At 47.5% G+C, this 22,262-nt stretch overlaps 1 protein-coding gene across 1 annotated transcript in view; it reads right to left on the bottom strand.

Moving 5' to 3' along the window:
• The window catches only part of Cdh23 (cadherin related 23), a 382,861-nt gene that overhangs the window by 270,102 nt on the left and 90,497 nt on the right, over positions 1 to 22,262 (bottom strand). The window contains exons 4-6 of the mRNA XM_074079082.1: positions 971 to 1,113; positions 254 to 301; positions 38 to 130 (exon numbers count right to left, since the gene is read on the bottom strand). Of these exons, the coding sequence (XP_073935183.1) occupies positions 38 to 130; positions 254 to 301; positions 971 to 1,113 (284 nt within the window). The remainder of the gene's footprint in view (positions 1 to 37; positions 131 to 253; positions 302 to 970; positions 1,114 to 22,262) is intronic.

Below are 22,262 nucleotides of genomic sequence, written 5' to 3'. Positions count from 1 at the left end.
GCAGCAGGGACCCCACAGGGTGACGCTGGACCCCTACCTCAGGGATGCGCACACTATAGGGCTGGTTATGGAATGTGGGTGCATTGTCGTTCACATCCCCGACCTGGATGTTCACCTTCCGTGTGATCACCTGGCAAGAGAAAGGTGAGAATTCAGTGCTGCCTCTGGCTTCTTTCCACCCACAGAACCCAGGGACCTGCCAAGCCCAGGAACCTGCCTCCCATTGCAACAGGGGCCTCTGGGGGACACTCACCCCTTGGTGGTCGCTGACAGAAAACTCCACTGTGAACTCGGACTTAGTCTGAAAGAAAAGGGAGGGAGGACAGAGTTAGAGAGACAGCTGAGGTATTGAGGCTATGAGCTGGCCCTGGGCGGGGCTACAGGGTTCCAGTGCTGCCTAGGAGCCTGTCTGGGACTGATAGCCAAAGGCGCCCCCCCAAAATGCACTACCCTTTGGAAGGAATATGGAACCTTCCTTAAAAGAGTCATAAAAGACGAAAGTCAAGAATCGGGTATTCGTCTTGGCTCCGCCTCCAAGTTGCTGTGTGATATTGAGCAAGTCAGTGGACTCTTCTGCAGCCACTTCCCAAAATGCAAGAGAGGACAGGCTTGGGGCTGTGTTCAAATCCTTCCCTTAATTTGCTAAGGACTACTGTACCACAAACTCCTGCTCCTCCAGAAAATGCCTTTGCAGGACTATTTGCTGGGGTGGGAGTGGACTGGTACACTCACAGAGACCCATTCTATGGGGATGACCTCTTGGTCAGTCCCCCTTGCTTGCCTGGAGACCCCAGTCACCCCATTCCAACTCCAAGGCCAGGTATCAGTCTGGAAGATGTGACTGCAGTCAGAGTAGGGTCTCAGAGGAAGGCTACCAAAAGATGGTGAGTCCCCTTTCTGGCAGTATCTGCTTCTCCCCCCTTTACCCCAACTAGGAAAGGCCAGAGCCAGGGACATGGGCAAGTAGTACCTCTCTGTCCAGTGGCTGCCGGAGCCACACCACACCGGTGTCAGGCTCCACAGCAAAGAAGCGTGAGGCCTCCTCCCCAGACACACCAAACACCAGGGGGTCATTGTCCATGTCTCGGGCCAGCAACTGGGTCACAGAGGAACCTGTAGTAGCCAATCAAGAGAGAAAGGAGAAATAGGAAAGGTCAGGTTCATTCCTTACCACCTTGCTCCTAGGAGGGAGCAGCCACCCCACAGACCTCAGGCAGTGTACTGATCATCACAAGACCCTATGTGTCTTGGGGTTCTGATCCAGACTCCCCACTTCTATTCCAGCCCACTTGTCCCAGTGTGTACATTTCTGCAGCATGGAACCACCATTTACCATGTTTTGGGCATGTAATGGACAGCTGTAACTCCTGCCCGACCCCCCTCCCTTTTCTGATTTTAACATGGGGGACCTCCTTCTCCAGATGGCTCCTCACTTGGTCCTGTGTGCTACCTGCCTGAGAATATGCCAGTAAGAAGGAAAACAGGCCAACAAGTACCCCAAGAGGTCGATTACTGATGGTTCCTGATGGGTTGAGAGTGGGGCCTGATACTGGCTCCATTTTCTAGGCTTCTCAGCTACAGGAGCTAAAAAGCACATCCCCTTCCTACTCTGTGTGTGTGTGTGTGTGTGTGTGTGTGTGTCCTATGTCAACTCTGTGTGTGTGTGTGTGTGTGTGTGTGTGTGTGTGTGTGTGAGTGTGTCCTATGTCAACCGAAGTGGATTTTCTATTTTTGGCAAAGAATAATTCTAACTTCAGAATATTTTGCAAAACCTTCTGGCCTTCATTCAAGAGAATCTAGATGCTGGCTTTGGGACAAACACTGGAGTATACAGAGGTTAAGATGTGGCTTAGCCTCAAGATGGTCCCTGCAGTCTGGCACTGGGTGACAGAGTGTGGCTCCTGACTTCAAGAAGAGGATTGAAAAACAGGTGTCACCCTTCATCAGGATGCAAAGCCCTGGCCAGAGGTCACCCTGGGTATTGGGATGCCTGACCCACACCCTGCCTCAGAAGTGCTAGCACAGGACATAGTCTTCTGAGGCTCTTGCTCCCTGGTAGCTCTCAGATAGGGTGGCCCACTGAAGTAGTTGCCAGGACTGAGGCATTTCCTGGCACACATACCAAAACCAGGAAGCACTAGGGAGATTGGAGAAGCTGGTCGCCTTAGCTTCAGGACATCTTTAAATCCCTGGAGCTATACCAAAATGGAATGATGCCCAGCGTGTCATCTTCTGATTCTCAGATGGACAGTTAGAGCCGGGCCACAGCTCATGGCAAACCCTTTCTTTCTAGGGTTCAGTTTGCCCTGTGAAATGAGACACTCATATTTACTGAATAGCTCTGAAGATCAAGCCAGGGAAAGGACGGATTCTAATTTGGGGGAATTTTCTATAGAAAAGAGGACTCATGCTCTTGCATAGGTGAACTTTTAAGAGGATAGTTCTAACCCGACAAAGACAGCTAACGCTTTTGAGTCTCAGTCAGAGACAGCACGGAGCTAAGCAATTTCCACTGCACTTTCCAATTCCATCCTTACAAGAACTCTCCCCACTTCACAGATAAGACCACAAAGAGGGATGACGTAATTTACCATGGCCTCACAGGGTTAGCAAATGGCAGAGCTGGAATCCGCAGCCCAGGCATTCAGGGCCCAGAGTTCATCTGTCTCTATACCTTGTGCACTTGACATGGGAGCTCTAGATTCTGGGCTTCCATGGCGATGCTCATAGTAGACCCTAATGAGAAGCCCAAAACTGGGGAAAGGAAGATCAGGGCATTCATCAGGCTCTTACAATACACCAGACCCTCTGCCCACTCCCGGAGGGTACACTCATTCAATCCTTCCAGCAACCATTTTTCTCCTTGCTTTACAGATCTGAATTGAGGCACAGTGAGGGAAAGTAGCCTCTGCTAGGCCCAGCAGCAGAATAGCAAGGTAAGACAGAGCAGCACAACAGTGACGAGAGGGAGGCAAGCACTGGGAAAGGGAGTTGTGAAACCAAGGGGCAAAGCTAGAGCCACTCATGGCCCAATCTTCTCATCTCACAGATGAAGAAGCCCTTGGGCTTGCATTGAGCAAGTTGCCGAAGTCAGACAGTGAGCGTAAGGCAGCATTCGAACCCTGGTCTCCACATGCATAGGACTCTCTTCTTTCTTGTTGGGAAGGAGTGGGTGTGTGAAAGGCCCAGACAAGCCAAGCACACCTTCCCAAATGTTGGAATTCCATGTGTTCCGAATGACAAGGGATACGCTGAGAGCAGGATTTGCCATGTATTTTTAAAGATAAAACCCTAAAGCTATAAAAGAATTTCAGGCATCCCCTCAACACCTGCCCAAAGGAATACACACAGCCAAGTTTGGGTAACACTGACTTCCCTGTGTCTTGGGCAGCTCCTGGTAGGCAGCTGAGCCCATAAGAGCCCAGCTCACCCACAGCACAATGATCCATGGCTGCCTGCAGCTCTGGGGGCCACAGACCCCCACCTGCCGACCCCCTTCAGAGCCCAGCCCAGGTGGAGGATGTGATGGGGATTCTGGGAAGACCACATTGGCCCTCCAATCAAGGTTGTATAACTTGGCCTGATATCCCAACAGTCGGGTCCTCCCAAGAAGCGGGGCACTGGGCAGGACAGGGATGGGGCAATCAACTGCTGTCACCCACCCTGTAATTTCCCGACTTTTATCCATTTTTCCCTCAATTATGTACTGCTCAAAATGGTCCTTTTTGGCTTCCTCACAGGCTCTCGCCTGTTCACGCCTTCTTTGTGTCCTGGGTAATTGCTAGTGACCTTTTTCTAAGTGTTCTAATTAAAGGTGCCGATTTAATATTATATTTAAGACAAGACGCCCCGCAATTTTCCAGCAGGGCATATACTCCCCCTGCTCTGCCACTATGCAGAGGCTGGGCCTGGCCCAGCTTCTCAGGAGTACAGCTTGCTTCCCCACCAGAGAGGCTGCCAGCCACCTCTGCATCTGCGCCATTCCTGCAGAAGTGAGGCCAGTCTGCGGGGCTCCACTGCAGTCCAGTGACACCAGCAGCAGCCACTCAGGAGAACCAGCCCCTGGCTGTGACCCTGGGGCACACATACTCTGCACAGAGTTTGTTTCCTTCCTGAGAAACAGAGAGAGAGCACCTTATAGGACGCAGAACACCTACAGTGACTTTTGTAAAATGATGGCAAAAAAACCACATCAGACGAAACTCACCATTTTAATTATTTAAAGTGCTCGATTCAACTTGTGTAACTATCACCACTATCTAGTTCCACGAGTTTCATCTGCTCCAAGGAAATCCCATATCTGTTACTCAGTCACTTCCCCTCCCCCAGCCCCTGACCACCACTGATCCCACCTTGTCTCTATGATGTGCCTATTCTGGACATTCCATATAAACAGAACCATACAATATGTGGCCTTTTGTGTCTGGTTTCTTTCACTTAGCATCACAGTTTCAAGGTTCATTTGCATTATCACATGTCATTACTTTTAATGTAAAGAATGTCATTAGTTTTAATGGCTGAATAATATTCTATTGTGTGAGCATACCATATCTGGTTTATCCATTCCTCAGTTGAAGGACTTCTGACTTGTTTCCACCTTTTGGCTGTTGAGAACAATGCTGCTATGAACATTTGTGTACAAGTTTTGTTTGAACATCTGTTTTGAATTTTTTATTTTTGTTCATGTACTTAGGAGTAAAATTGTTGGGTCACAGCGTTATTCTATGCTTAACTTATTGAGGAGCTGCATTCAACCTCTGTGGTTCTTTACCTGAGAGGTTCTGGCCATCACAGACAGCCTCTCCCACACCCAGGCCAGAAGGGCCAGGAAACTAACACTCTTGGTAGCGGTGCTCAGGGAGTGGTGTGGAAGCCGATGCTAGAGATGAAAGATGGTAGATGGAGGCCCTGCGGTGCCCTTGCCTCTCAAGAAGATAACTTGGAGGCAGGTGTTCTACACCAGTTCTTGGAGGTCCCCAAAGGGACCTGGTAATGTGGTTGATGCTGTGGTTTGAATGAGTTCCCAACAGTTCATGTGTTGGAAGCTTAATCTCCAAATTCATGCATCGTATGTAGAGGTGGACATGAGAAAGGTAATCAGGATCAGATGAGGTCATAAGGGTGGGACCTCCATGATAGCAATAGGAGCTGTGTAAGAAGAGGGAGAGAGACCTGGGGCAGCACATTTGCCCTGTCTTGTTGTGTGATATCCTCCACCATGTTCTCATGCAGCCTGAGGCTCTCACCTTATGCTGGTGCCACGCTCTTAAACTTCTAGCCTCCAGAACCATGCGCTAAATAAACTTCAGTTCCTTATGAATTACCCAGTCTGTGGCATTCTGTTACAGCAGCAGAAAACAAAGACAGTTGGTAATGGATCCTTACAACTTCCTTCCCTTCCTGATCTCAAGGGTCTCATCCCATCCCTATGTCCCCTGGGATCTCCTCCTCCACTAAACCACCTGCCCCAAGGTCCTCAAAACAATGTCTACTTCTGTGGAAATGCAGATAAGAAAGCCTGAAGACTGCCTAAGAACTCCTGGGGGAAACCTGGTGCAATCCTGATTCCAAAGCCCTGCTGGTTTGGCTGGGTGCAAGGTGCTGGCAGTGTGAACTTTTAGACAGCACCCCACCATCCCTGAAAGAGACTGATGCACAGCTGTGTTTGGAAAGCTTGGTGCTGGTTTATGGCAGGGTGAGATGCAAATATTTAACAATGGGCACAGTACAGGCATCTGCCAGTCAGAAAGGATGCTGGCTGTAAACAACCGGACTGCTGAGTACCGCCTGTAAGTCAGTCTGGTTTATGGCTCACATTTTAGATGCAGAGAAGAGCTCCTCCAGTCCCAGGATAATTTAAGGGCTCAGTCTTCGAGCTCCCGACTCAATCAGTACAGCTGGAGGACTCTCTACACTTGGCTTCCCCACCCTCATGGGGAAGGGGCACCCTGTTGGGCTAACCCCTCCACCCCCTGCCAATTCAATGCATGCTGGAACCCAGCCTAACCTCTCAAGTAGGAGCAGAATATTAAAGAGATTTTAAAGAATTTAGATCACTGCACACACCCACATTCACAGCAGCATTCATATAGCCAGTAGCCAAGAAGTAGAAGCAGCCCAAGCTTACAATGCAGATGGATGGAGGGGCATCACGTAGCTTAAGCATTACCAGATTAGTTCTAAAAAGGAAGGGAATCCTGACACTTGTCACAACATGGATAAGCCCTGAGACACTGCGCTAAATGAAATGAGCCGATCACAAATACTGTACGACCCTACTTTTACAAGAAACCCAGAGTAGTCAAATTCATAGAGACAGAAAGTAGAATGGTGGTTGCCAGGACCCAGAGAGGGTGGATTAGAAAATTACTGTTTAATGGGCACAGAGTTTCAATTTTCAAGATAAAGAGAGTTCTGGAGATTGGTTACACAACAGTGAAAGTGTACATTAATGCTACTGAACTGTAAACTTAAAACTGGTTAAGATGATGAATTTTATGTCATGCATATTTTACCACAATTTTTCTAATGGTACTGGGATTTCAACTCTGGGCCTTATAGGCAGGTGCTCTACCACTTGAGCTATGCACCTAACCCGTTCTGCTTTGGTTATTTTTGGAATAGGATCTCATGTTTTATTGTTCTTGTTTGCTTTTGGCGGTACTAGGGTTTGAATTCAGGGCCTCACACTTGCTAGGCAGATGGTCTTTCACTTGAATCATGCCACCAGCCCTAGGTCTCAAGTTTTTTCTAGGGCCAGCCTGGATCACAATCCTTCTATTTACCCTTCCTACATAGCTGGGATGACAGGCATACACCACCATACCCAGCTTTTTTTGTTGAGATAGGGTCTAACTTTTTGCCTGGCCTGGCCTTGAACTTGGATCCTCCTGATCTCCATCTCCTTAGTAGCTGGGATTATAGGCCTGAGCTACCACGCCTGTTCCAAATAGTTGATGTGATTTTTTTTGAGGTAGTGGGGTTTGAACTCAGGACCTTACACTTATAAGGCAAGTACTCTACCACTTGAGCCACACCTTCAGCTCAAAACTTTAAAAACCAGACTATACCCAAGGCCCTAGAGATCCTAGCTCAAGATACCACTTCCTACCATGCTGTGTGGGCTCCCAGGGTTCAGCAGCTCTGGGATTCATCCTGCTCTGAACAGGCCAAGTTCCTAGCTGGCTCCGGGCCTGTGCCTTGCTTGAGCTTCTGCAGCAGATGTTCCTACTCTAGGTCACTCCGCTAGGGTTCTCAGTATTTACCTCTTGGGCACTTGTGGAGAGCGTATTATGAGCGGCCTATGAGAACCAGACATAAGCAAGGCAAGATGCAGCTCAGCTGCTTTTCCTAAGATGTTTATCTGTAGGCCAAGACTGGCACAGCCCTGGCCACGGAAGAGGGAAATGCAGAACAGTTGCTTCTCCCAAGCAGGAAAGCAGGTTTCTCCTGTTACAATGTCACACCTCCTGAGAACCGCTGCTCCACCCTGTTTACCACTGGATATAAAAGACTGAAGGAGGATGCGAGGCTTTTTGCTTTGGGGCTTTTGGCTTTTGGATAAAGGGAGGCTTTTTGATGTGGGAGCCTTTGGAAGGGAAAAGGATTGCCGAAGGGACAAGGATTGCTGAAGGAGAATTGCTAAAGGAGAATTGCTAAAGGGGAATTGCTAAAGAGGGGTTGATAGAAAGTCTGCACCAAGAACTTTATACATAGGCTTTAGAAAAGCTAAGCTAAAGAAAAGCTAAAGGGAACATGGGACAGTGCAAGCCTGAGCACCAAGGCCTTAAGAAAGATAAAGAGAGAACATGGGACAGTGCAAGTCTGGGAACAAAGACTTTAAGAGAGATTATGCTAAAGAAAAGCTAAGAGAAAACATGGGACAGTGCAATTTAAGGAAAGAGGTTTTAAAGAAAGACTTTAGAAGCAAGGTTTTAAAGAACTGTGAAGAAGTAAGGCCTTAAATAATAAAGATAGAGAAAAGAAGTAAAGTAAATGAAGAGAATACTAGAGAAAAGAAGCAATGACAGTTGTGCGTCTCCACCCAAGTGCGCAACACACCTGATCCCACTTTCTGTCTGTCTGTCTATCCTGTGTCTTTTCTGAATCTCCAGTCGCCCCCAGCTAGCCCCAGTTAGGTTCAGTAATAACAAGGGAGCGAGAGAAACAGCTCACTCCAGGTCCTGGTCACCACCTCTGCAGGCCTTCCTCAAATGTGTGGTCAGCCAGTCAGAGTCTATCCAAAGAAATGCCTGGTCATTCTGCATCCCCACCACACATTATTGTTCTCACAGTCCTACCTGTCTGACATGATTTCCTTATTCACTTGGCATGCTGGCCACCCACCTCAACCCCCACCTCCTACAGTAGCACATTCATGTAAGTTCCATGGGAGCAGCAGCCTGGCTGTCACAGTCACTGTTGTGTCCCTAAGCTTGACACAGCAGTTGGCACACCAGAGACACCCTTATAAATAAAAAAAAAAAAAATAGGTCCTACCATTGCCAGAGGTGTTGGAGAGGACAGTCCCTAAAGCCATGTGGATCTCTAAGCCATGGCAAGAGAGAGTAGAGCAAGTTAATTCTTAATTATGTTTGTTAATGGACAGGAGAAAGCATGGCTAATCATGTCTAATAAAGCCCAAACCAGCAGCACTTGCCTTTCAACACAGGTGGAATCAGAGTTGGGCACTAGCTGGAAGTCCAGCCTCTTAAGGATGGGCCCTGCCCGTGTTCCCTTGTAGGGGCTATGTCTTCTGATGGCCTAATACCACCCTGGGGCAGTACACCCCATCCTGGAGGCCAGGGGCCTTAGTGGACCTGGGGTTCTGCTCAGCACACAGCAAATGTCCCCAGGAGGTTCGTGTCCTCCTCTGTGGCCTCAGTCCCTCAGCAGCAAGTCACACCTATCTTCCAGGCAAGGAGCAATCACAGCTTCCCTGGGGTCCCGCTGGGCCACACTGATGGCTGAGATAACTATTATTCCTATTATTGTTGTTATTTGCACATGAGGGATGAGGGCTGGGATTGGTGTGCCATGCTGCTCCCGAGAAGCTGTGGATCTCTGCCTGCCTCACAAGGGGACAGCCAGAAACTCAGGCAGGACAGTGGCAGGCTGGCAGGCTGCAAGGATTTTTATTTTTTCTGAATTGGAGAAAGCTGAAACCTATGTATGTCCCACAACACTGGGAGGGGCTGCAGGGTGAATGAGGGGAAGAGCGTGCTATCTTTGGTTATGCCATGCCCTTCAACCCCTACCCACAGTTCCTGCAGCATTCACACCAAGTTCCTTCCAGGATGTCCAATGTTCTTCCCCATGTAGGCACAACCCCCTGCCAGGCCCACCTGCCAGTCCTCAAGCACACTGTGGCCGTGCTGTTCCTCCTCTCACCACTTCTCAGATCCCAGCCAGCCTCCATGCCTTCCCCAAATGCCCCTTTTGGACATGCCCTGAGTTTCTCACCCCTCTGTGTCCCCAGATCTACCGTTTTCACTTCTGCACAGCAGCAGGTAAGTAGCCATCGCTCCTTGAAGGCAGAGACTGGTGTTCTGGGACACACTTGGCAATCTCCCTTCTCTCCCCCACCTTCTGCCATCAACTAGGGCTCCTCAAGGAGCCAAGGAGCTAGCGAGCCGCAGCCCCTGCCCATATAGACATTACTAATCAATCAGAGTAATCTCTTCTGTTGAATCTGTAGTCGACTTCAGAATCCACAACACAGGGTTCCATGCAGCCACTATAATTAAAAAGGCACCTGAAAGCAAACCTTTTTAATTTGTGACCTGAAAGGACTTTACACCTACTGCAGTCTACTAGCCCAGCCCATCCAGGGGCCAAGGATTTAGCAGTCTGGCCCTACCAGGCACAGGGCAGTTAGGAGAGACAGAATCAGCCCTGGAGTCTACAGGCCCACTCAGAAACAGGGACTAGTTATGGCTGAAAGGAGGACTAAACAATCAGGCCTCTCTCACTTTGCAAAGGGAGGAGCAGAACTGCAAGTGCTATCTGGATGGGTGGGGCCAAAGAGACACAGATGGCAGCCCCCCAGCCCAATTCCAAGGCCACTGATTATGACCTAGCTTTCTGAGAATAACCTCTCCCCTCCTGCAGACCCTCAAGGCCAGCAGGCCTGCTGCACACCCTACCTGGAGGGAACCAACCCTCTTCTGGTCTGCCTTTGGTCTTTGCCAGTACCTGGGATCTTGACTCACTTTCCTAGGACAGTCCCCCAGAGCTGGGGCTCCTGTCCTCTCTCTGCTAGAATGACCCCCCAGCACAGAGGTTCCTGTCCCCTTTCCTAGGACAGCCCTCCCCCAGAGCTGGGGCACTTGTTCCTATCCCAGGACAGCCCCGCAGAGCCAGGGCTCCTGTCCCCCCTTTCCTAGGACAGTCCCCAGCATGGGGGCTCCTATCCCCCAGGATGGCCCCCAGCTCCAGGCTGGCCTTGCAGCCTCCAGTCTCATTTGTCTCTCTCTGGAATCAGACAGCCCATTAAGTGCTGTGATTCCTGGGGATAATCTCATTTGTCTTAGGGTTCCCTCCCTGCTCTTCTGCCTTGGTCAGGCTCCTTCTCCATAATCCCCTAGGACCTGAACTTGGTTCCACCTCAGGGGAGCCTTCGTTCTGTTCTAGGCGCTACCTCTACACACCTGTGGGATGCAGAGGGTCTGACACTGCCCTCCTCTACTACCAGACAGGCAGCCTCCCAGATGCTCTCATGGGCAGACACCTGCCGTCCCAGCACAAACCCTTCCCCGGGTAAAGAGAGCCATCTCTGTTTCCAGAACCTACCTCAGCTCTTCTGTAGCTCTGCTGTCTGAGGGAAGAAAGTGAACACTCATTAAGCAAGCCTTTACCAAGGCACATTATTAAGGGATTTTACTCACTGTCACTTATTTCTCACAATGGCCCTCCACAGAGGGGTCAGCATGCCTGTGACATAAGAGAGAAAACTGAGGCTCAGAGAGGTAAAGTGACCTACCCAAGGTCACACAGCCACAAGGTAGCAGAGCCAGGATTCAAACCCAAGTCTGACTCCATCACTCCACCACTTTGTTCACAAAGCCTTTTATCCAAGTCTAACACCTAGCAGAAGAACACAACCTTCCTCCCACCCCAAGGGACTCCCTTGGGGGAGCCTCTAGGTCACTCTGATCTCTGGCCTGAAGGTCAACATACTTGAGGCAGAGATGGTATAGGGGGACTCTCCTGTAACTCCCTGGCTTTCCACAGTCCATTAACCTCCTTCCAGAACAATAGCCATTCCCTCTTGACAGTCAGAGAAGGGACTAGGGTCCAGGTGTCTGGATAGCTAAGGAGTGGCCAAACCAGGGAAGAAGGAGACATAAGCCAAAATAGTTCAATTCAAATTCCATTGCTCTGCTGGGTGTGGTGGCACATGCCTATAATCCCAGCACCTGGGAGGCTGAGGCAGGAGGATTGAGAATTCAAGGCCAGCCTGGGCTGCATAGTGAGACGCTGTCTCAAGAAATCAAAACCAACTCCCTGGCTCTGACGGCAGGGAGGAGGAGAGAGTGAAACACACACACACAGACACACAGACACACATGCACACGCACACACAGACACTTCGTTTTAAATGAAAATGCTCAGACCAGAGGTTGAGACTCAATATCAGGAGTCAGGACTTGGCCCTGACTCTCAGAAACCTGGAGTTCTTCTGTTTCAACATGGCAGGTAAGAGCCATCATTTGTTGAGGGCTGCCAGGCCTGCTGCAGGCACCTGTGCGTCCTAAGTCCCGACAGCCCCTCAAAGTCACAGAAAGGTTAAATTACTTGCCCTAAGTCATACAGCTAGTGAGTGCAGAGCTGGGATTGCTCACTGCCCTTCTATGACAGTCTTTCATTCACTTAGCAAATGCTGCCAAGCACTTGCTGTCCCCAGCCCTGCTGATCTGACAATGAACACAGATAGACATCCCTGGTTTTCAGGAGCCTCCATGCCAGTGGGCAGACCCACACTTCAGGCTGCTGCTTTCTCTGGCCTCCCACTGGCACCCTGGGGAAACACAAGCAAGGGTATGGTTCTGTTCACAGACTGGGTGTACAGGGAAATGTGTTCCTATTCCTTTCCTGCCTCTCAAGCTGCAACCCCAAGGGTGAGCAGTCTGTGGAGTTCTTGGACAGGGGGTTGAGGGCTTGGACATAGGCTTGAAAGACACTGGGGATGCTCTGGGAGAAAGGCCACAGAATTCCCTCCATTAAGATGGAGGGAATGAACAGGACATAGAACTAGCATGGCTTGCCCTGGGTCATGCCTGGACACCACTTACTGTGTGACTCTGGATAAGTGTGCATCTCTCTGAACTTCCCCCTCCCCCACTGACACCATGAAGGGGTTGGAGTCAGTGGCCAAAGCAAGGCAGTCCTTGGGGGAGAATGGAAACCAAGCTTGGCAAAGGGGTTTCATGTCTACACCAGCCCTTGGGTGCAGTCTTTGTGGGTCCGGAGTGGAGGAAGATGGGGCTGCCTCTGAGCTGATCCATCAGGGACACCTCATGAGAGCAGAGGGTGCACATGTCACACGCTGGCATTCTTGATGGGACAGGAAACTCCTTTCTCAAAGGAGAAAGCAGGACTGGGTGGCTCACTGACAAGTCCACGGCCATCAGCTAAACTAGCTGGCAGGTGGGTGGAGATGATGCTCAGATTGTGTCCCAGAGTCTTCATACAAGGCTCTTTCTGCTCCCCCACATTTTGGTTGCATCCAGTTGACATAACTACAACATGACAGCTCTGTTGGCTACACCTTATCATGTACATGGCAGGTGTTTGGCAGTAGAGGACAGATGGACCTAGAAGATCATCCCTACTTCAAAGCTCATAGTTTGGTTGAGACAATAGGGGACGGAGCTACCAGGGGACTGGCAGCCCAGGTCCAAGGGAAACTAGACACTTTTTTCTGCCCAGGATAGCAGCCTAAGCATGAAATGTCCATGAATAAAAGGGCTCCAGAATGTTCTGTCTGACCTTCCTGAGTCCTTGTTGCAGCTCTCAGGCCCATGGGGGGCAGAAGTCCTTTCTCGGGGAGCTAAGCAGTAGTTACCAGATTTAATAACAGTGATAATAGTGGGGTGGGTATTTTTCCTGAAACTTTTCAATTCATTTAACTGTTCAGTTAACTTTACAAAAGGAAATGTGGAAAAATGAAGGCAAATTGAACTTGACATTATCATTAAAATAAACAGAACACTTCCGGCCGTTAGAGGCTGGCAAAGAGATAATCCAAACACACAGGCACAAGCGGGTGACTTCCTGCTCAGAGGTGACCCTGGTGCTGCCCTGCCACCCGAGCTCCAGGACCAAGTCACCAGTCATCTTCTGCATGGCTCAGGAGAAAGGTTGTGCTCACACAACCCATCATCAAAGTCCTCTGGATGTGATGGGGGGAATGGGAGGGGCACTCACTAGGAAGGTGTGGTGCCCCTGCTGGAGGCTGACTGCTCTGTCCAGCCACCTCATCCCAAGTTATTCAGCCCAGTGGGTCTCAGCCCTAGCTGCTCGTGAGTACCACCTGCAGCACTTGTGAAATTCCAGATGTCCAGCTGTACCCCGACAAGGCACACGAAAATCTCTGGGGAGGGACTCAGACACCTGATTGAAAGATTGAACGAACTGCTGAAGGGGTGGGTACCAGCGGCTGCCAAGGTGGACATCCAGGTCCAGGTCTACAGAATTTCTGGGCTCCTTCAAGTTTCAGGACAACACTGAGAAGCTGTGATGTAGGATGAAAACAACCTACTGATCAGAAGTTCTCAAACTTGCTGGCACACTGGAACCACCTGAGCTTCTAAACACTCCTGTCCATCACAACTCCAAGGCTGTGATTCATGGGTCTGGGGTCCAGCCTGGGCTCTGCAGAATTCCAAATCTCCAGGTGCTTCTACCATGTGGACAAGGCTGGGAGCCACTGCCTTAGGTAACCATTCCACTTAGTCAACAGGGAAGCTGACACCCTCAAATGTATGGGTATCTTGCCACAGCAAGCTGCCCATGGGCACATTCGACCTAGGCCAATCCATAGTTGAGGTAATATACATATTCACACTTCACAGATCATTAATTCCCTGGGAGGCTAACAGGTGTGCCATCATACCTGCTATGGTGTGGAGAGAACACTGGGTTAGGAAAAGAGTGTGAACAGGCTTCTTGCCTCCAGGACATATCACAGCCTTCATGACACTAACAGGTTCTGTGATGTCACACCAGGGGCTGGAGAACATTCTGCTCTGCCCAGATTTACTTATATATATTTGTTGCCCTTGCTAGGTTCAAAATTTTCCAAATCCCAATATAAAAAAAGAATTTCATTTATGGCTTTGAGGTAGTGAATCATGACCTGAATACATATTAGCATGACCTGGGGAGCATCTAAAAATAAGGGTGCCTCACCCACTAAGGAATCTGTGTTCACTAACTAGTCCAGTGCAGGGCCCGAATATTAGTGCATTCAATTCCCTAGGTGATTCCAATACGAAGCCATTGCTAGAGTGGCCATTCACACTTCTGAGAGCCACTGGGCTTTGGCTTCTCTGGACCTTGATCCCAGTCACCTAATATTTTCCTCCAAGATAAGCTGACTCTAAAGACTTCAAGTATCACGTCAGCATCTCCTGGCCACTGTACCTCCACTGTCCAACCCTCGCAGCCAGATTTCTAGCCCGGCTTCCTGTCACCTCTTCACAGCAGGAGAAGAAAGGTGCGACCCAAGCAAGTGAGAAAGACACCTTCCCCAGCCCGGCCCTGCTGCAAAGGAGCCAGAAAAGGGTCTCCAGATACCACCTCATCGCTGAGGAGGCCCACAATTACGCAGTGATCACCACACCATTCATTTTGTCCTAAAATGAATACATCACATTGAGAATGATCTGAAACTAATTTATCACAAGATTTATGAAACTTGCACTTTTTCTAATGAGATTTATGCAAATGCTGTTCTCACCACTGTGTTTTTAAAAGTTTTGACAGGGAAGTGAGGGTCCAGCACAGTTGGCAGAGGTCCTACCGGACTCAGGGCTCTGAAGTGAGGGTGGGGACTGCATGGTGGCTCTTGCCCATGGAGGACACAGGTGAGTAAGCACCTTTGGGCTTCCCATTTGCTAACTACCCTGCCCCACCTCCCCGCAGCCACACCTTGTATTCACCCTGCATGCCGTCATACCTGCATGGTCCAGGTGTCCTTGTTGGGTTCACCTGATGCTCAGGTTTGGCAGTGGTTGCAGGTGGAAGGCTGGGTCTCTCACCCAATCAGAGGCCCTACTAGTGCTCTGAGCCCCTCACTTGCCTCATCCTAGTCCTGGCCTCCAACCATTTATTGAACATGGCCTGTATGCAGGCACGCTGTGAAGCACTTTGCAGGCACAACTCATTTAGTGTTTGCTCAAACACGTGAGGAAGGTATTCCCACACTCAAGTGAGGATGCTGAGTGTCAGACGAGCTTAGCCACGTGCCTAAGACTGCACAGCTAAAAGAGGCAGTCAGGGTTCAAATTCGGGACCAACTGACCCTGAAGACAATGTTCCTGTCCAGCACTAGCCCCAATAAGTGACAGAAGGCCTTTCCTTCTTCTGAGAATTTAGTGACATTCCACTCCCCAAGGGTCACACCCCACATACTCGTTATCCAGAAGATAGATGAAAAGCAGGACATTAGCCACAAAGGCCTTTGAGTAGCTAAAGGTCCTGGCACAAAATATCTGCACTAAATTTCAAGTCCACTGAGATTTGGCCATGTCTTCATCCGGAACCTGATCACTTTTACTTTACATACAGTTATAATAAAGTTGGTTCTTTTTGTTTTTAATTCATAATAATCCCACAAAGTTACCTGGAAAGTAAAACAATAGCTTCTGCTATTGTTGCAAACAAACAATAGCTTCTGCTGCCCGCAAAAGGAAGAGACCAAAAATTCTCTGAAAAGTAAGAACTCAAAATAATTACAGTCTCTCCCTGTCTCCTGTCAGTGACAATGCCTCATCACAGGACACAACTCAGGGAGATGTGTTCAGTGATGTGCCAAGAAAGGGCTGAGTGACGAGTCGTCCCTATGGAAGGAGGCAGGTACATATATAATAGATCTTATGAATATTCCATGCAAGTCATTATAATTAAAATAATTTTGTGCTTAAAGGAATGCTTCCCAAAGTGTATTTCACGAATCATTAATTCCCTAGGAGGCTAGCGGGAACTCCATGAAAAGTGGTCCTTGGTCAAAAAGACGGAGAGAACACTGCATCAGGGAAAGAGTTGGACAGCCTTCCTTCCTGCAGGATCTCTCAGAGCCTTTAAGGCACCAATGGGCACCGCCAAGCTGCACCAGCAGCTGGAGAAGAGTCAGCTGTCCTCAGATTTACTTAGTCAAGAAATCTTTTCTTCCAAGATCTCCTTGAAAGAAATAGGAAGCAAACAAGAAAGCACCAGGCCAACAGCTCTTCTGGTTACTCTCACTTCAGGACCATCCTTTCTTGGGTGTGTGTGGGGTGTGGATGGGTAGCAGATGGATGGATGGACAAGCAGATGAACAAACAAGTAAAGGAACAAACACATAAGCTCTTCTCATTCGAGGATCCTATCACAATCTCTTCCAAGGCAGGACATATAAGTACCGGGTCTGAGAGCCCCCCACCACCAGATGGTGTCTGCCCATCTCCCTGCCAGACTGTCCGCCACTGCTTCCTGATTCGGGAACCTGGGCCTCCCAAGCTGGGAGGCGAGTGGGAACAAGTTGGAGCTACTTTTTACTCAGACCAAATCCTGAGCACCTGTGATCATAATCATAACTCTAAATCTATGCACGATGCCCAAGACCTAGAAAGTAGTTTCCTGGCCACTGACTCAGGTCCTCCCCCAGCCCTGCGACACACACACACACAGAGCACACGGCCAGCAGCCACATACTGTCTTTACAGGGGACAAAACCACAGTTCAGCACAGCTTAGCCCAGCTTCCACTCCTGCCCCATCTTATGCAGCCTACATAAGGCACAAGGCATACCACCTCAGTGACCTTGTTCCTAATGCCCAAACTGACTCAGAAGCTGTGGCAGGAGTCAAGCCAGCAGACACCAGAAGAGCACGTCATAACTCTGACATCCTACAGGCTTCTGCATCTCATGGCAGACTTCTTTCAGAGCCCTTCTACACTGAGTCCTAACCAGCTGATCCTCTAGTGTGTCTCCCACTTGACTTCGAGTACGTTGAGGGCAGTTACTGTGACCTCTGTCCCCTGCTATGTCCCCCAAGGCTCAAGCAATGTGGGACACCGACAGGTGCTCAGTCAGTGTCTACTGATCAGTGACTGAGTGAATGAACAAATGCAGGGATGGATCACTGAGCAAGCACAAGACCCCAGGGTCCTAGGGAGTGGACCCTGGTGTGGCTAAAAGCCACACCAAGGCCTTCTTCCCCAGTCCCTCCACAGCACAAAAAAGCAATCCCCAAAAAAGCAATCTGCAGAGGAAGGAGAAGCAATCAGACAGCTTTCCTAGTGCCCAAGGTGCCCGTGTCTGGTTCATTGGGATGACTGCTCTTGAACTTGGCATGCTAAGTTTTTAACAGGCAGAGGGAATTAATCTCTACCCTTCCAGTCCTGTGCAGAGTTCAAAGCTCTCAAGCCCTACGTCCTAGAAATGGTGGCCATGAGAGGACAGGAGACAGAACAGAAGGTAAGTGAAGGGCTGAAGGCGGGCTGCATAGAGGTCCTTTTGCCACTGAGCCCAGGGACTGCCAAGAGGTGGTCCCCTCTACCTTTGCCCCCACACACATCCTCCATGGAGTTTAGTGCTCTTGATCACTGACCATGGTGGGTAATTCACTCCTGTGTCCTAGCTACCAGGACTCTGGGCTTGTTCTGTTCTCCCTCTGAGCGTGTCTTTTCTCTTCAATTGTCTCCCAAAGACTGCAGGGGCCTCAGGAAGCCTAGGAAGAAGCTTAGAAAACACGTGCTTCATCCTCTTGTGGGTCCCTCTGCAGGGAAGGTGCAGGCGGGACAGCTAGCACCCACGGCAACATTTCTCTACAGGACCGAGTTCAGAGGACACCTCAGGACAGCAGCGATGATCTCCACTGCCCATTCCTAATTAGGTACATGCAGGAAGCACTGGCTATTTGCATACTTCCTCTTGCCATGTGATTCCCTCCTCCATGTTCTGACACACCAAGAAGACCCCCCCACCAGCTGTGGACCCTCGATCTTGGACTTCTGATCCTCCAGAACTGTGAGAAATAAATTTCTTAGTATTGTAAGTTACCCAGTCTCAAGTACTCCATTGTAGCAACCAGGCAAGTTACCTAGTTATTTGTGCCTCGGTTTTCTTATCTGAAAAGTGGGAATGACAGTATATAACTCACAGGCTTGTTGTAAAGATTAATGAATGTAAAGCACTTAAAAAGTATCTCACATGTAAGTCCAAGTTCGATAAATACTGGCTCTTAATATCATTCCCCAAGTAACTCATAATGATTTCATGATTGCTGGTCCTGAGCCAGGACCTGGCTGTCCTTAATAAGCCTCATTCACAGAACCTTGGCTCTACTGTCAATGCTGGAGAGCTCTGGAAGTCATTTGGCCTCTTTGAGCCTCTGTGATATGATGGTTTTCCATTTTACAACTAAGCCACTCATTACTCACTCCCCTACTCAGTCACTCCTTCTTCGATTAACATTTATGGAGGATCTGTCATGTGGCCTCGGTGTGTGTGCCAGACACAAAACCAGACAGTGAGAATCAACAAAAGTCATAAATAGTAAGAAAAAAACCCTGCTCTCAAATGGCCCTCCATGGAAATGGTTTTGATTTGAGATTCTGACAATATGGTGTAGGTTCTTAGATCAAGCCAAAAGCTGAAAACAATAATACCACATAAAATATTTTTAAATTCATTAACTAGATAAATGGATTGATATGAAAAATAAGACACACTCAGGCCAAATACTAAGTGCAGAAGCCCCTAGAGGAGGGGTCATTTACTGGACCTGGTCAGCCCAAGCTTTTGTTTTTATAGCCCCCAGGGCTCAGAAAAGAGGAGGAAAGGCCGAGGGCCCACTCTTGTGCCACCAGAGCAGGGGATCTAATAGAAAACATCCCCACTCAAGCTGAGGCCCCAAAGAATCACACCCATATTGTAAGGGTAAACTAGAAACACATGTAGGGGTACATCTGTACCCCTACACAAACCAGAAGTCTAAAAGAGAAAAGAGAAATTACCTCTCTAGAATTGTGTGCAGAGGGGAAGGTTGCTTTAAAGGAGTCATAACCCTAAGATGGACCACATATGTATTTGCAGCCCAAATTCACATCACCTGGGTATCTGTGAAGAATTTAACTTAAAATGGTTGCAGACAAGCAGCGAGCCTAAGAGCTTAACAGAAGCAAACACAAATGCTCTCTGCAGGAATTCTCTTTTACCTGAGGATGAAAGGACTCCTCTTCCTACCCACTTGATGACTAGCTCAGTCAAAATTCTCAGTCTCCCCTGTATAGCTATCCTTATCTCAACTAGCAAAAACCCTTGTTCCTTCCTATTATTGCTTATACTCTCTCTTCAACAAAATTAGAGATAAGGGCAAAATAGTTTCTGCTGGGTAGTGAGGGGGGGGAGAGGGAGGGGGCAGAGTGGGTGGTAAGGGAGGGGGTGGGGGCAGGGGGGAGAAATGACCCAAGCATTGTATGCACATATGAATAATAAAACAGTAAAAAAATTTTAAAAATTAAAGAAGCTAAAAAAAAAAAAGAATCAGTGTCACAATGAGTACGTTATATAACCCTAAATGATGCTGTCATATGAAAATTTAAGTACTGCTAGAAACTGGGCTTTTTCAAAAGAAAGTTTTCAAAACAGTGGAATACAGTATAATCTGACCATCTGTTAATAATATGGTTAAAGGTTAAAAAAGCACATCAGAAAGAAAAAAGTATCTTATTCCAACAATAACTGACCAAACGCAAAGATTTCAATTTATAAGATATGCAAAGAATATGGAAAACAAATAGGAAAAATGAGATAGCATTTAAAGGAATTATTTTGTTAAGTTACCAATTAAAACAAGGCTCAAATCAGTAATTAGACCACAGAAGATCTGAAATACAATCTAAAAAACCAGCACCATGTATTTAGTTCCTCTAGATTTAAAGCATGTCCACTGAAAGGCAAACTCTAGTGAAATCATTCCAATCAATTCAAATCTAAGGGATTCTTAATAAACAGGCACCAGATAAAGCTAAAAGTCTCTTAGAATTACAACTAGCCACTTTGTTAGGTTATTTTCCCCAAAGGCATTTGATTTAATGTTAAAAGAAATATGAAAGTGGGATCCATTCTTAAATTACTTCCCATTGTCCTTTACTGCTGACATTTGAAGACGCTGATATTTCAATATTGCAAATCCATACTGACTTTTCTGCCACGTTTGCTTTTCAACTTCTTAAACATTAATGAGCCTTCACTTAAACGCATTTCTTGTCTATCAGTCCTTCCATGGCTATATTCAATTTCCCTTGGAATAAAATTTTAACAGAGAAGACAGTTTTTATTGTTTATACATATGATGGAAACTTAGTTAGCATCCTCCGATTACACATAATTTCCTGAAGAGACCAAATTAAACAGTGCCCACAGGTAATGTTTTTAAATTCAACATAATTCCTACATCTTTCCTCTGGCATCTCTAGAGCTTCCTTCTATGAGACACTGGCTCAGAGCAGATTCAACTAATTGTTTTTACTTCAGATTATTTTTTCTTGTCTCTCTTTGTTTTTTTCCTTCAGTACTGGGGTTTGAACTCAGGGTCTACACCTTGAGCCACTGCACCAGCCCTTTTTTGTGAAGGGTTTTTTTTTGAGATAGGGTCTCTCAAACTATTTGCCAGGGCTGGCTTCAAGCCATGATTCTCCTGATCACTACCCTCTTGAGTAACTAGGATTACAGGTGTGAGCTACTGGCACCTGGCTTTACTTCAGATTCTTACCATAAAATGTTTTCTTCAAATGTGGTATCTATACACAATGGAATTTTATGCAGCCATGAAGAAGAACGAAATGTTATCATTCGCTGGTAAATGGATGGAATTGGAGAACATCATTCTGAGTGAGGTTAGCCTGGCCCAAAAGACCAAAAATCGTATGTTCTCCCTCATATGTGGACATTAGATCAAGGGCAAACACAACAAGGGGATTGGACTATGAGCACATGATAAAAGCGAGAGCACACAAAAGGAAGGGGTGAGGATAGGTAAGACATCTAAAAAACTAGCTAGCATTTGTTGCCCTTAACACAGAGAAACTAAAGCAGATACCTTAAAGCAACTGAGGCCAATAGGAAAAGGGGAACAGGTACTAGAGAAAAGGTTAGATCAAAAAGAATTAACCTAGAAGGTAACACCCACGCACAGGAAATCAATGTGAGTCAATGCCCTGTATAGCTATCCTTATCTCAACCAGCAAAAACCCTTGTTCCTTCCTATTATTGCTTATACTCTCTCTACAACAAAATTAGAAATAAGGGCAAAATAGTTTCTGCTGGGTATTGGGGGGGGAGAGGGAGGGGGCGGAGTGGGTGGTAAGGGAGGGGGTGGGGGCAGGGGGGAGAAATGAACCAAGCCTTGTATGCACATATGAATAATAAAAGAAAAATGAAAAAAATAAATAAATAAAATAAAATAAAATGTTTTCTTCAAGGTTAAAAAAAAAAAAAAAAATTCTCAGTCTCTCTCTCTTTCTCTCTCTCTCTCTCTCTCACACATACACACACACACACACACGCACAAACACATGGCACCATAAATGAAAACTTAAAGAAAAAATATAATAATCAGATCTTCAAACAATTCTGATATTGGAATTACCAGGCACGGAATGTAAAATCTGTTTACTATGTCTCAATGAAAGGGAGGCTTTCAAATACGAGTAAAGAGTAGGAGAATTTTTAAAGGGATAAAATGTAGCTCCTAGAAATTAAAATGCAATTATTAGAATTCCAAATGTATTGGTTTTACAGAAGAGTAGATATGGTTAAAAGGAGAATTAGTGAACTGAAAGACAAAATTAAAGAAATTACCCAGAATGCTACACAGAGTCAGAGATGGAAAATGTAACAAAGATGCTAAGAAGCATGGAGGATAAAATTAAAATGTTTAATTTACATTCTGGAGGCAAATAATGGGGCAGAAGCAACACCTGAAGCTATAAGAGCTACAAATGTTCCAAAATTGATCAAAAATTCCACATCAAGGAGCCCAACAAAACCC

The sequence above is a fragment of the Castor canadensis genome, chromosome 7, assembly GCF_047511655.1.
Source record: "Castor canadensis chromosome 7, mCasCan1.hap1v2, whole genome shotgun sequence".
NCBI classification, from domain to species: Eukaryota; Metazoa; Chordata; class Mammalia; order Rodentia; family Castoridae; genus Castor; species Castor canadensis.
The sequence above is the reverse complement of the archived record's forward strand: the minus strand, read 5'-3'. Positions and strand labels throughout refer to the sequence as shown.